We start from the raw sequence: 15186 nt of genomic DNA on the forward strand, positions 1-15186 counted from the left end.
TGACAAAGGGCAGCCATGCGGAGTCCAACACCCACTGGAAACAAGCCTGACTTATTGCTGATTATGCAGGCAAAGCTTTTGCAATGGGTGTATAAGGATCGAATGGTTCATAGCAACGGGCCAGTACTCCCAAAGCACCTCCCACATAACACACTGAGGAACACGGTCGAATGCCTTCTCCAAGTCCACAAAATACATGTAGACTGGTTGGCTAGGCTTGATAGGGTAAAGAGCTGATCCGCTGTTCCGCGACCGGGATGAAAACTGCATTGATGTGTTAGTGGGACTAAGGAAGTCCTCGAAGAATTACATCCACCGCCCAACAATATCCTCAGTTAAAGTCATCAATGCTCCACCTGCACTGTGTGCCTCCCACACCCAAGTTTTGCTTCAGCCAAGCTGTGTTCCACTTGGTCTGTCCATATCTATCATCTGCCTCTGATGTTCCACAGGCTTGAGGGTATAGAGTATGTATGGGGAGTGTGTGTGTACTGTGTTCATTTCTGTGTGTCTCCATGTGTGTGCGAGTATTTGCATATGCGTGCATGAGGGTGGGAATGCACGTTTGTGACTGTGTGTGGCTGTTTGTCTGTGTCAGCTCAGATCTTAGACCACCACTCTCAGAACATCACCCGCTGATGCATTGGTCGTTCTCAGTGTCCAGGGCTGGGTCCTTTTAGTTTCTTTTTATTTTGTTTTCCTGTGGACGCTTTCAGGTGGTTTTAATTACTTGTGTCACAAACTAAATTATATCTTAATATTAGTTGTTTTGGGGACTTAATGACCTTAATCAGATCTGTGTCTTTTTACACAGCTGATATAAAGCTGTGCATAATCTGTGTCAAATTTTACCACATCACCATCTTGTGCTTTTACATTGAGTTTCAATAACTCCTGGCAATGCTTCTCTTGGCTTAACTGCCACAGCAAAATCTAAAACATACAGCTCTGCTATCACTTTTAACATAAATGAAGACAGAAAACTAAACAGCAGTGGTGTTTGTAGGGTTACTGAAGTTGGGCTATGTGGTGGCTAGCGACACAGCTATGTTAGCATAATATAAACAGTGAAACTGGAGGGTGAACGCTAACATTTTTCCATTCAATGAAAGTTAACGTGATGGTTCCCGAAGGTTAGGGACAAATGCAATCGCATGGCAGGATGCTATAAACCATAGGTGTCAAACTCTGGCCCGCGGGCCAAATTTGGCCCGCAGCCTAATTACATTTGGCCCACGAAGCCATACCAAATAACTATTAGAGCTGGCCTGCTAGTATTATACAGCTAATATATATATTGTTTAGTATTAAGCTTTGCTTGTTCCATATTCAGTTTTTCAGCAAAACGTGTTTGAGTCCATAAGAAAAGATTCATTTTTATATCTGGAGGAATAAATATATTTCAATAAATATTAACGTTAGCCCGCGATTTTGTTCCAGTTTTGAATTTTGGCCCACTGTGTATTTGAGTTTGACACCCCTGCTATAAACGGACAAAACTTCAGTCAGGAGAACAACTGAGTTAATCCATCCACATTACAAGGTTACTCATTAATATACTGCTGCATGGGCTGGGCTGTAGTTACATTGTAAGGTTTTAAAAACTCAGCTTTAAAATGAATAGCTGTAATGAAAACCGAGAGAGGTCGACAATGATCAATGATCAAATAGAACAAGATACAAAATATTAAAACATGTTAAAAACACATAGCCTTAATAAATGCAGAGTAGTTTGGACCTGGAAGCAGGGTTCATACGTCATCACTTAAAGACCGGATATCCCACCTGTTGTGAATGTTTTAATGCAGTACAGTTCTTCTTCTTATTATTACTTTTCACATCCTGTTTATGACAGCTAAAATAAACATATTCATATAACAAATACATTTGACTCATGTAAACTGTAAATGGTGTTAAATAGGCCTATACTACTGTGCTTTAATGTTGGTCATAAGGGTGGTACTTCAAGAGCCATATATTTTATGAGGGTGTACTCAGTGTGAAAAGTTTGAGAACCACTGGTCTAGTATAAAATATTTGCCAAATCAAACACATGCATCATAAATAATGTGATTTCCATGTTACATAGGTTGGGGCCTCCTCTGGTGCTGCAAGACAACAAGGTGCCAGTAGAAACTGTGATACTGTTTTCCATAGACAAAGGAAGGAGAGACAGAGGTGGTGTGTTGAGGACAGCAAGAGAGGAAAGACAAGAGTTTGGAGAAGAAAGTAGGAACTTTAAATGGAACTCTGACTTTTAAAGGAAGACAGCAAGGAGATATGATGGAGGAAGATAGATATGTTGTACCCCAAGAGGACCACCTGTGTGAGTCAACACACAGCCGAGCACCTGGCTTGAGAAAATACTTCACATCTTGTGTCGTAATCTAATGAGTCAAATCAAACACAAAGCATAAATATAAGCTCAAGTACTTAAGTCACCAAGACTGAAACAAAACATGGTTGGAAATACAGAAATTTTTATAATGTTGCTGTGATAGAGCGACTAGTGCAAGAAATGAAGCTTCCTACAACAACATTTAAGTAATTTAATATTTTTTATTTTAGTAGAAACGCGATTACAATAATGAGAAAATGGGATACAGTTCAATGTGAAAAACTACTTAATACACTTTATACTTTATACAATATTTTCATCATAAAAACACTTCTACAAAATTCAAACTTCCTCATGTTTATATGTTTCGTATATATTTACACACAGAATTACTCATCATGATACTCATGAGCATGTTTATACTGGTGATCATGTGACATGGTCACCAGTACAATTATGATACTTAGGAGCTTAGTATTGTTAGAGTTGGAAGTGTCTTTGTAATTTTCCTTTAGTTTGATATCCAACTCTGAATTATACTGTAAACATTTATACAATTACAATAATAATTATTACAATAACAATTAATTTATTAATTGATCATTTACAAATAAATAGTCGTGCAGTCTTGCAAACCTTCCCTATCAATCTCGCTGCTGTCCATATGTCACAAATCACCCCTGCCCACTCTTTACCCACCCTTGCTGCACTCTCTTTGGGGCTCTCAGTTGAACTTATCCACCTTCACTTCCTCTACTCCTACTCCAGCGTCACTGTTAAACTGTCTCTTATCCATACACATGTGTTCTGTCTTGCTTCTACTGAATTTCATTCCTCTTCTTTCCGATGCATGCGTCCTCCTCTCCAGCCTCTCTTCCACCTGCTCCCTACTCTCACTACACATCCCAATGTTTTCTGCAAACAACATAATCCACAGAGACTCCTGCATGACCTCATCTGTCATCTTGTCCATCACTACTGCAAACAAGAAGGGGCTCAGAGCTGATTCCTGATGTAATCCCACCCCCAGCTTGAACTGCTAAGTTACAACCACACACCTCACTGCTGTCTCACTGTCCTCATACATGTCCTGCACCACCTTCACATACTTCTCAGCTACTCCTGACATCCTCACGCAGTACCCCACATGCTTGGCACCATATCCTTACTCTAGATCCACAAAGACACAGTGAAGCTCCCTCTGACCTTCCTTATACTTCTTTCTCAGCATGAAGCCATATGCTGCCATATCACTGACATAATGTTTTTTTAATGTTTTTGTTTGTTTTTTCATGTTGCTGTTGACCTTCTCTTGTTTTATTGATGCCGTGCCTCTCTTTAGGGACCTTCAAAAGTAAATACATAAAATGAAATAAATGAAAACAGAATAAAGTAAAACTAACTAAAGAACAGGTTTAATGATACTGAAGGCGTGTTTTTAAAAGGGCTACAAATGAGTTTCTTATTATTATTAGGACATCTAATTAAAGCTCCCTTGAAGTTAACACACATGTAGCCCAACACACATATGTGATACATATTTCATCCCTGAAACTAAATATTTGGTACATTTAATATTTGTACCTGTAGCTGAGTTTGGATCTACATTATGGTAGTCAGAAGTTTCCTCTGGATCATCACGCTTTCCTGTATATTAACACGGAAAATATATGTGGGTATCTCTGAAGGGCCTTTAAAATTTAAATGGTACAGTATACAAATGATATTTTATTCACTGAAACTTAAATGTTACATATATTTACAGGTATGATTTCAGAAGTGCACATGCTTTTGGCTACATGATGCATTTGTAATTATAATTCAAAATCTGTTTTGGATTTTCACATTTTTTGTACTCACTCCTCTGTTCGACACTTCTGAGCTGAAGAGAGATATTTCTGTAGTCATCTGTCCGTCCACCTAAAATGAGGACAATTGTACTATTTTAGATTTTTATTTCTCAGTAAAAATAAGATTTTTATCTAATCTTTAATAAAAACAAAGACATATCTTATACTGTACCAGTGTTTTCAGAAGGTCTGCATGACTCATAGACGTTCATGTCACCTTTGGGTCAGTGAGAATTAAGACAATGACAAAATAATCACTCTGTGTGCAGTAAACTTGCAGCTATATTATAACTGTGAATATAAACATGAGTATAGAAAGGTTCAGCTGTAAATGCTCTTATTTTGTAACAGGTGTGTGGCTGACCGTGAAGAAGAGAGGAATATATTTGCTGCTGATTTTCATCCTGGCTCATAGTTTGAACTGTAGCAGCAGCCTGACTGGTTTCCTGAGACTGGGCTGGTCTGAGGTTTTAAACAGGTTCAAGTTACAATGAATGTGTTACATAGTGTTTGTTTACTGGAGACAAGACAAGAGTGTTTTACCAACCTGATACAAAGTGCACCTATGGAGAAGACAGTAGTAATAATATTAAATGGGTGAGTATTACAAATAAACACAATAATTGTCCATACCATGGCAGTGTCTGGCAGTTAATATATGAAATAAAAATAAATAAAAAATTCACCCTTTGATTTTTTGTGCCAACAACAGAGCAGCAGGGACAGCAGAAGAATCAGTGAGATACCACTAACCAGCCCCGTGATTAGAGAGACAGAAAGTGAAGATCTGGATCCTGTAATGATAAAGGGTAAAAATTAGCTTAATCTATAATGATATAACCCAATCAATGGGATACATCAAGGGCAAAGGACACTTTGAACCTGACAGGCATTTTCTGGCGTGTCTGAAGATTTCTGTAAATGTTTTGTTAAATCAGAAAGTCATGTCTTTAAACTGTGGAGATGAAAAATATTGTAAAGGGTTACACAGTAATGACTGGAAGATGCAATAATCAACGATTTATAAAAATGGCTAAACTATAAAATACAGTTTTAGTCAAAATAAGGGTTTGCATACTTTACGTGGGCAGGACCATTTTAACCTTCTTTTAACCATTAAATCTTCTTCATTTTCACACTTCGATTTTGTAGACTGTCACTACTGGCCGGCTGGTTTTATTTTATGAGCCTTTTGTTTAAATCTTTTGAAACAGAGACAACAGGGTATTTCTTTTCTGTCTACAACTGTATCGTTCACACTTACCTTTTACTGACATCCAACTTTCTGGTGACTCATGCCCTGAATAGTCACACTTGTAGAAACCTTCATCAGACTTTGACACTGCAGGGATATTTAGCTTTTCTCGGTCATCATTTTGAATTAGTTTCCCATTTTTGTAGAATGCAACAGTGGAATTGAAGTTTCCTGTCCTCAACTTGCAGCCAAGAGCAACAGAGTCCCCTTCATTGACTGGATGGACAGGGCTCACCAGGATCACATCAGTATCTGTAAAAGCCATTAAAATATGAGAGAACTTGCCAACATACAGTCTACTGTTTCCATCCTTGTTTGGTAAATGAAGACGGTGGCATCAACAGCTCTAATCCTGTTCTTTGTTATGTTTTATTAGTAATATTTTTCCTCACACTTTTAACCACAGCATGATCATTTAAGCTATAGCTGGATTTCAGATGCATTTTTGGCTACGTCGTCTCATAATTATGAATACTGTTATGACACAAAGCTATTACCACACCTATAATCATGGGCTCACATTTCTGCTTCATCCTCTGCAGTGTTGGAGTTATTTGTAAATAAATAAATAACTCAGAAATGAGCACAATGTGTGCAATGGCTGTACTGTGAATTTAAATCCTGTTGGTGCCACTTAATAGAAAACTAAACTCTTGGTAATTATGTGGAAAATATATTTCAAAAATGTAGATATTGAACCATATAATGAAACATGTCAAACATTGTATAAATACATGTTCTATTCTGCTGTATACACATTGTAATAAGATGACTTGCAGCAAGGATAGATTTTTTTGTTGCAGATTAGTCAGTGTTTCAAGGTTACTATACCATTTGAAAACAATTTGTGTATCACAAAATGAAAAACATGACAAAGAAGACCCAGGATTGTTGAGCAGATATAAGCCTCTATCAGAAAACTATGGGATAATATTGCTCTCCCAAAGGTCCAGCAGCCGGTTTCTACAGTCCCCAGATGTTTATAGACTGCTGTTAAAATAAGTGGAGATGCTACACAGTGGTAAATGTGGCCCTCTCCCTTTTTTGTGATGCGTTGCTGCCACCACATTTAAAATGACTTATTTCATGCAATTATACAGTTTCTCATTTTAAAAGCTTAAACATAGATACTGTTTTCTTTCTTAATTTATATTTTACACAGCATCCAAACTCTTTAGAATTAGGGATGTAAAGACCTACAAGGTGCAGTAATGTTGATTCCATTGCTGAACTGTCCTGATTCAGACTCACACCAGGACACAGCATCTTGGTACCGGCGGAACCAGTGAAGATCTATGTTGCATGTGGATTCAGTCATTATCCCCCGGTTTCCACATTCCCGGAGTTCTCTCAGATAGCCGTCCTGAGTAAATGTCATAACTCTCCACTGAGAAGAGTTTCCAGAACAATTCAGAGATACTGAATCATAAATGAAGTGCTGCACACTGTTAGGACTGACTGTGAGAGAGGCTGCTGAATTTACATCTAGAGAAAAACAAGAACTGTCATTTTTTTCTTGAGAGATTAATAGATTGAAGACTGTGAATGCAATAATAACACTTATTTTTTTTCCTTTTTAAATTAGGAGCAAAAATACTGACCTGCAGACCAGACAAACTTTGGTTGACTGTGATCAGTGTGATACTCTGGGTCTCCTCTTCCAGCTCTGCACACATATCCTGCTGTGTGTGTCTGTCCATGAATGATGTAGGAGTCCTGTGCAGTCCCACTGATGCTTCCAGGTAATAATTCATACTTGTAGAGGCGATTAATTCTATTATGATGAATCCAGTGTCTGTGTCTGGAGTAATAGTCATAGGGGTAATAGAGGTAGGGGTGATACATGCCTGACTCCTGTTTAATAAGTTTATACCAGTAGAAGCTCCATCCTGCAGACGGATGTTCAACCTCACAGTTCAGAGTTACTGAGGCTCCAGGACTCAGCCATGATGGAGACACAGTGAGGACAGGATGACGTTCTGTTGGGAAAATATATTTTCAGAGTGAGATCAAGAACAAGAACCTTAAGGGCAGATCGTCTGTTAATAAATGCAAGCATACAATTCACATTACATTTATAATTCACTCACCATAAACTATCTTTAGTTCAAAGGATGCACTCCACATTGTTGAATTCTGTTGTGCACTTCTCATTCTGCCCTTACACCAGTAGTGCCCATAGTGTGATGCAGAAACAGAGTTAATCTTGTATTCATTTTGGTTTGGAGGTTGATGTGAGCTGCTTGTTGCCCACTCATAATCCCACTCAGTGTCTCTTCCTGGGATCTCACATTTCAAAGTGATTGTCTCTCCGCTGCATACCTCAGGCCAGTTTGGATGCAGAGTCACAGCAGGCCTGTTTCTAACTGTTAAACAGATAAAAAAATAATAATAATAAAAATAAATGACTACTTTTTAACATCTTCCATTAATTAAATAAAGGGAAATTCACCATGACTCACCAGTTTTTTTAATACTGATCACATCACTGTAGTCTGTGTAGTAAACTGGGTTGCCTCGTCCTCCTCTGCACCAATAGTCTCCTTCCTGTGATACACCGATTTGTCCATCAGAGTGGAGAACAACTTCTGCCATCGTCAGTGGTTCTGAGGTTTTCTTGCCTCTGTACCAGTAGTAACTCCAACCAGCTGTAGATGGTGTCACAGAGCAAGTCAGGGTGACTGTATCACCTTCTAGAAAGACTCTACTGTCAGCACTGATGCTGGCCTTTGGTCTGTTTCCTGTTTAATTTAGAAAAAAAAGTATAATAAAATTACAGTGAAACAATTACTTCCCCTTTGCTTTAGAGACAATTACAATTTTACAAGCAATTCTTAAACGATACATAGTATATCTTATGTTACGTTCACACTGCAGGTCTTAATGCTCAATTCAGATTTTTTGATCAAATCCGATTTTTTTGTCTGCTTGTTCACACTAAAGATAAAATGTGATAGCAAACGCGCTCTACGGTGAACCCTCAATGCGGCCCGCATGCGCAAAAGAAGACGTCACACACAACGCGCTCTGTTTAGACCCAGACCAAACAATATTGTTTGACTGATGGCTTTAATATAAAGACTTGTTTCAGACTTTATGTTTCCCAATTTTGCTTTAAGTTATAAAATAATTTTTGTTATTTACATATGGCCTAATAATGATCCTTATTGCTGTTTTAGAGGAGCGGTGCTTCAAAGGATAGCTGCAGATTTCTGTCAGAATCTGCAGATTATACAGTACAAATAAAATGTTCACGTTTCTCCAACGTTGTCTTCCCACCAGTTTCACTGACATCTACACGGGATGGCCAGGAGTGTCGTCTCGGGCGCTGATAATTGGCGTCTGTCTTGTGTCAGTGACGTAAAAGACGGATTTAATGCGACATGACCGTTCAAACAGCAGTCGCTTTCTAAAACATCAGATATGTATCGGATTCAGTACCACATACGCAAGAAACCCAGGTCGGATTTGAAAATATCGGATTTGTGCTGTTCAAACTGTCATACCATGATCGGATATGGGTCGCATAGGCTCAAAAAAGTCGGATTTGATGCGCTTTTGCCTGCAGTGTGAACGTAGCCTTATTCAGTAGCACTAAGCCTGTACCAAGTATGTATGTTTGCATCACATATATGAAATATTAACATTTGCAGTTATATGCTTTTATCAAATTCAGTTTATTTTTGCAGTCATCTGTTGGTAACAAATGCACTGTTATGAAAAAATTAGGACCGCACATTGAATATTCAGGTCTTAATAAGGAATATTCAAATATCAAAGTCTTTTGTTATTATTTATTTTGGTAGAAGAAACTAATTTAACAGCAGGTGGTCTAAGGAGCTTGGAAAGAAAAGCGACTGGACTTCTTTAAGTTCCTTGAAGACGTTTCACCTCTCATCCGAGAAGCTTCTTCAGTTCTAAGGTTAAATGGCGAAGAGTCCCAGATTTAAACCCAGTGGGAGTATCCCCCAAGGTTACTAAGTTCTGACCTTAGAACTGAAGGTCAGAACTTCACTTCACATCTCATTGTGTTCACTCTCACTTCACAGGAAATAAATATGAGAGTGCCCCAAGACATTGCACTTTTTAAGAGGTACATATTGCAGATAATTCCCCAAAGTCCTTTTTAATTGTATAACTATATTACTTTGATCTCCCAGTATTGTTCAAATTTATATTAAATTGAATTGCATTCAATTCTGACGTTCTCTACCCTTTTCATCGACACTCTCAAAGCAAATATCACATCTGCAATGCTCTTCTAGCCATCACTCCATCCTGCTTGCTCACTAATTATCACCGCCCTTCTCAACTTAGCTTCAACAGCTGTTTCCCATATTTTTATGTTATGGCTCATCAGTTTCATCACTGTTACTACAGCTCTACGTTTCACACTTGATCTTGAAAATCTGCACCAATACAGTTCTCCATTCCTCAGGCTTGTGTTAAACAATGTGACTAAAAGGCCCACTGCTCTCTCTTCTGGACATCTCCATACCTCCACTGATGTGACATCAGGACCAGCTGCCTTTGTACTCTTCATCTGCTTATCAGTTGCACTCACTTCCTCCCTACTAATCCTCTGCACTTCCTAACTTTTCCCCTTCCATCTTCTCTGTCATTTTCTACATTCATGAGTTCTTCAAAGTATTCCTTCAGTCTTCTCCATCTTCTCTGTTATAACTGGAGCTTCGATGGATCTAACCTGTCTATCCGGCTCTACTGAACTTGTCAGTGGAGACTCTTCTTCCAAGGCAAATGAAGATTATGGGAATCTTCGCCCACTAAGCCACCCCACTACAATATGAGGAGAGGATATTTCATTTGACTTTTATTAATGGTAGATCATTAACAAATAAGGCTTTTCTGTTAAATGAATTCTTCACCTCACAGGATTTTATGTTTCCCACAGATGCTTGTCTTAGTGCTGGTGAGTCCAGCCTATTCTTACAACTACCTTCTCTTGTCTGTTTTCAGCTCCCTTTGCACTACTGGCAGAGGTGGGGGTTAGCAACTGTTTTCAAATCCAGTTTCCAATGTCGACATTTATACTGTGCTGTGCACTCTGATCTACCACTAAGATTTTTAAATGGAATTTGCAGAGTTTGTGGGTGAAATAACCCTGAATTATGATCACTTTAAATTGTTGGTGGTTTTAATATTCATGAGTCTAATGTCTTCATCTTGTTGAAAGATTTAACCTCACTTACTCAGTGACTTTATAAACAACAAAAATGCTCATTAAACATGCTATGACCCATTAATGAAGAATAATGATTTCATCATTATTAGTTGTAATGTTTATTATGCCATAAGGTTTTTATAAATAATAAACGATGCACCAATAGATCATTAATGCCTTACACTATGTAGTTATTATATAATGTTACGCTTGTGCCTTATATAGGCATAATAAAATGAAACTTTCTTACCAGAGACTGTCAGTGTGATGACATCACTCCACTCTGTCACAGAATACAGCTCCTGTTTGTTTTTACCCATACACCTGTAGCTTCCACTGCTGATCACAGATGCATTAAGATTTAAGTATGCATTATTTGCCATAACTGTGCTTGAGTCGGGTTTGCTCCACTCATACTCCCACTCAGTGCTTCCACCTAAAGAAATCTGACATCTAACAGTGATCTTCTCGCCACTGAATATCAGAGGCCAGCTGGGCTCCAGGGACACAACTGCTTTGTTGGAAACTGTTTACAAAAACAAAAATCTAATTGGTCCAGTTTGAAATATTTCTGCATCCCATGCTAATCCAAATGAAAACGCTTAAACTCACCTCTTTTTTCAATAGTGCTTGGATCACTGTCCTCTGTGAAGAAAACTGGGTTTCCTCTCCCTCCCTTGCAGTAGTAGATACCTCCCTGTGTGACAGTGATCATTTGATCTGGTTCGTCGTTTCTAATCACCTGAATTTCTGAGAAGACTGAGGCACGTCTGAACCAGAAGTATTTCCACTCATTGTAGCTCCCCACAGAGCAGCTGAGTGTTGCATTGCCTCCAGCTGGTATAGTTCTTCTCTCAGCAGTGACTGTGGGTCTGGGTTTGTTTGCTGTTTGTTAGAGTAAAATAGAGATGTTTTTCTATAGCTGGTCAGATGAATAAGAGTAGATAATAAACTCAAAGGTGATTTTACTTACAGACTTTTAGTGTAAAAGCATCACTCCAAGCTGTAGAGAAGAACAAGTCTCTTCTACCCTTACACCAATATTGCCCGTTGTAGGAAAATGAAGCACTGCTGATGTTGTATTCACTGTGTGTGGGAGGTGTTTTTGAGCTTGTTGTTCTCCATTCATACTGCCACTCAGTGTTTTCTCGTCCTTGGATCTCACATTTGATGGTGATCATCTCACCGCTGAATATCTGAGTCCAGTTCTGTTGCAGAGTCACAAAGGCCCTGTTGGACACTTTTCATACCGAAAATGAATTAATACAGAAAAGGTTGGTCATCATAAATCTTTGTCCTTTTATTTCTTACAAAAAGTTATCAAACTCACATGTTTTCTGAATGTGATACACTTTGCTGAGGTTTGTGAAGAAAACTGGGTTTCCTCTTCTTCCTCTGCACCGATAGATGCCTTCGTCTGAGACACTAATGAAGTTCTGCAAAGTGTTTGTATTAATTGCTACTTCACGAGAATCTGGTACTTGTCTGAACCAATCATATGTCCAGCCAGCAGAGCCCTGAACAGAGCAGGTCAGTGTCACCGAGCCCCCCACTGGAATAGTTGTCCTGTCTGCTGTTATAGTCGCCGTGGGTCTGAGTGCTGTTTGATTTAAAATACATTGTTTTTGTTATTTATGCTTTTTTTTTTTCTGGGAAAAACTCAACGTTAACAATTTCTCATAATATGTAGAATAAAAGGCTGAAGTAATTCCTCAAGGCAGCATCTCATGTGACCAGTTCTTCTCACTTCTCTCATACATCATACTATATATAACATACACTATGCTGTAATGCACCAAAGTTCACACTGCTTCCTAATTTGGTGTCATCTTCACCAGTTTTCACAGCGCTCAGCTGAAAGTTACATCTTACTTTATCTATTTACTTCCTGCTACATTTTCAGCCTTAACAGGTCGACTCTGAGTTTGTAACCTAGCACGAAATTTCTGCTTAATGTTACTGTCCACTCCCTGCTGTGCAGAGATCATTATATCAGCAAGAATAAAAGAAAAATACTTAACAGAAACTTTGGAATAACATAAATTGAAACTCTGATGCTGGATTTAACACAGCTGTGCTACTGTTGAATGAAAGTCTAATAAATATGATACAGTAGCTTACCTGATATGGACAGAGTCAGGTTATTACTCTGTTTTGTAAAATCTTTTAAGCCATTGCGGCGACCAATACATTGATAATTCCCACTCAGCTCTACTGTCAGGTAAAGTGAGTAGGAGCTACTTTTAGTTAAGCTGATCATTTCTTGATCATTCCAGTTGAATTTGTAAAGCCAGTCAGTGGCATTTCCCTCTTTCATGTCACAGATGAAGGTTACAGACTCTCCAGCAAATAAATGGGACACGTTTGGTTTAAGGCTCAGCTCAGCATCTAAAATCCAACATGAACATAAACACACAGAAAAAGTTCAGACCAGATTTTGTCTTAATGCAGAGGAAGATTTCTCACTTTACAAGCAATTATTAATTTATTTTTAATATAATTTGCAAAAATGAAGAAAAAACAAGAATGTTATTCACACATCAATCCATAGAAAAATAAAAAGGAAGAAAGCTGTTCACTTACCTTGAGCGTCTCCACAGCAGAGGGTAATATTCAGCACTGTAACATATCATTCAATCATCAGTGGTCACATGTCGCAAATAAAAGCCTTTTTAATGAATAGAATTTTACCAGTAGTATCAATAGTTGGACAAACATTTAGCACTCAATATAGTTCAGTCTTTATCGGTCAAATAAAGGAAGTTACTTATACTCACAGAATAAGGACAGCACGCTGAGCACAGTGAGCCCCATCCTCACAATGAGCCTGAAATTCTGTCACTGCTACTGACAACAGAAACACTGAAACAGAAGTGAGAAACAGAGAATGTGAGAAAATAGTAATGTTTCACCTGATTATGGGAGTAGAGGCTTTCTGCTACCTCGTTTTATGTGTTCAGCCTTTCACTGCTACTTCTCTTTTAGCCCTACATTAGGACACTGATGACAGATCTTATTTTTAACTGTTGACACTTCCTGTTTTACTGTGGACAGTATGCAGAGCTGACATGATATATGATCCCTGCTTCTGAAACTAAATTGTAACTGCTCAGATAATAATGTTTGGGAAAGTGATTTGTCGTAGGATTTTAAGATCACCAGAATGTCACCAACGGTTTAATTTAAAAACAAATTCAAAGAAAAAAAATGGAACAACTTATCATTGTTATGTCTTAGACTACTTAAAATCTGGGGTTCAAACAGGAGGTAGCAAATAAATTCAAGCCTGAATGTAGATTTTCTCAGGGGCAGATTGTTAGAACAACAATGCTTTAAAAAAAAAAAACAGAAAAAAGAAGGAGCCTCAGCTAATGCTTTATGTAGTGGCTTCCTGATGAGATGATGTGGGTGGCTGATTGCTGCAGCTGCATTCAGCCAGAGGCAGGAACCTGTAGTGGGTCCCACCCACAGACAGACACACATGCACAGAAGAGAGAGAGAGATAGGGAGAAAAACTAAACTTGGAGCAGGAAGTTTAGGAGGACTAGGGGACCATGACACTGACGGTTAGCATGTGGTTGATGAGCTCAACTTCTTTTTCACACCTTGCAATGTGCTGCTAGATCAGGGCTTTGACATCATCTCAGACATTGAGCTTTATACGTATGCAAAGAAACTTCTTTATATATTTATAATGCATTCAGGAAAGATGTGCAATTAAAAATGCTATACAGTTAAAGATCAACAGGGTTTATAAAAGTATTACAGCATCTGACACTCCTGTGGTTTTGAATAAAAAGTCCGCTGTTGTGTTTTTTTATATATATAAATGAGGAAGTGTAGAGTGAAATGTTAGAAAATAGTTGCTTCATGCAAGACAGTGGAATAAAGGTCTTTGCATTAAAAAACTACAACTAAGATACTGAAATATATGAGTTGTTTCACCTACTAGGAAATCAGAATGACAAATGGAACAACATAGTCATCCATTGCGTGGCAGGTTTGTCAGAGAAACTCATCCCACGACCAGAATTCTCAAGCAAAAATACCACATTTTATGTTCAAAATTAAATGTCATGCACAGTAGCAGACGAATGCAGGTTAGAAAAGTACAGCTGTAACATATGCAGTTTTAACTTTTAAGGACAAAAATACTACATGGCACAGATAAATATTTGTTGCTCAAACATCAAAACTTGACACTTGACGTAACAAGACTTAAGCAAGATGAGTGAAAAAGAGGAACAAAATATAACTAACTATGACCAGGAAGAGAACCCAGATAACTAAAACTAAGTGCAGAGAATATAAATTCAATTAAACGAACTAGTAATAAAATCTTTAAGTTAGCAAATACAAAACTCAAAATGCAACATCAAAAGAATACAATATACCAAAGTCACCCAAGCCTGGGGTTGTACCTCAGTATCTAGTGATTTATTTGTGTATGACTACTCCTCACATATATGTTTCTAGTATGTTTGTATTTTAAAATGTTGTTATATTTGAAGCTGAAAGTTATTAACAATTATTTGTTAGCTCCCACTGACAATTTACCCAA

General features: G+C 38.1%; 1 protein-coding gene across 1 annotated transcript; it reads right to left on the minus strand.

Annotated features, from left to right (window-relative positions):
* Positions 1–2617: 2617 nt before the first annotated feature.
* LOC146579862 (Fc receptor-like protein 5) lies at positions 2618–13588 on the minus strand. Its single transcript, XM_085265636.1, has 20 exons — positions 13568–13588; positions 13403–13487; positions 13209–13244; positions 12747–13013; positions 11956–12225; positions 11599–11865; positions 11238–11510; positions 10876–11151; positions 7906–8184; positions 7534–7809; positions 7045–7422; positions 6644–6928; positions 5453–5695; positions 4875–4982; positions 4736–4751; positions 4553–4650; positions 4361–4405; positions 4199–4258; positions 3923–3985; positions 2618–3684 (listed from the first exon to the last, which is right to left on the minus strand). Exons 2-20 carry the CDS (start codon positions 13437–13439, stop codon positions 3677–3679), a joined length of 3285 nt encoding a protein of 1094 aa, XP_085121762.1. The 5' UTR covers positions 13440–13487; positions 13568–13588; the 3' UTR covers positions 2618–3676.
* Between the last annotated feature and the right edge of the window lie 1598 nt (positions 13589–15186).

Source organism: Mchenga conophoros, linkage group LG3 (assembly GCF_057382185.1).
Source record: "Mchenga conophoros isolate Kocher_MC1m ecotype Shallow Benthic linkage group LG3, M_conophoros_male_GT1.1, whole genome shotgun sequence".
In the NCBI taxonomy this organism is placed as follows: Eukaryota; Metazoa; Chordata; class Actinopteri; order Cichliformes; family Cichlidae; genus Mchenga; species Mchenga conophoros.

Coding starts and splice junctions, on each gene's coding strand:
- LOC146579862 (XM_085265636.1), bottom strand. CDS start 13,439: ATGGGGCTCACTGTGCTCAGCGTGCTGTCCTTATTCT. Junction 7,423..7,533: donor TGAACTAAAGATAGTTTATG/GTGAGTGAATTA, acceptor TTTTCCCAACAG/AACGTCATCCTGTCCTCACT. Junction 4,983..5,452: donor AAGTTGGATGTCAGTAAAAG/GTAAGTGTGAAC, acceptor TTATCATTACAG/GATCCAGATCTTCACTTTCT.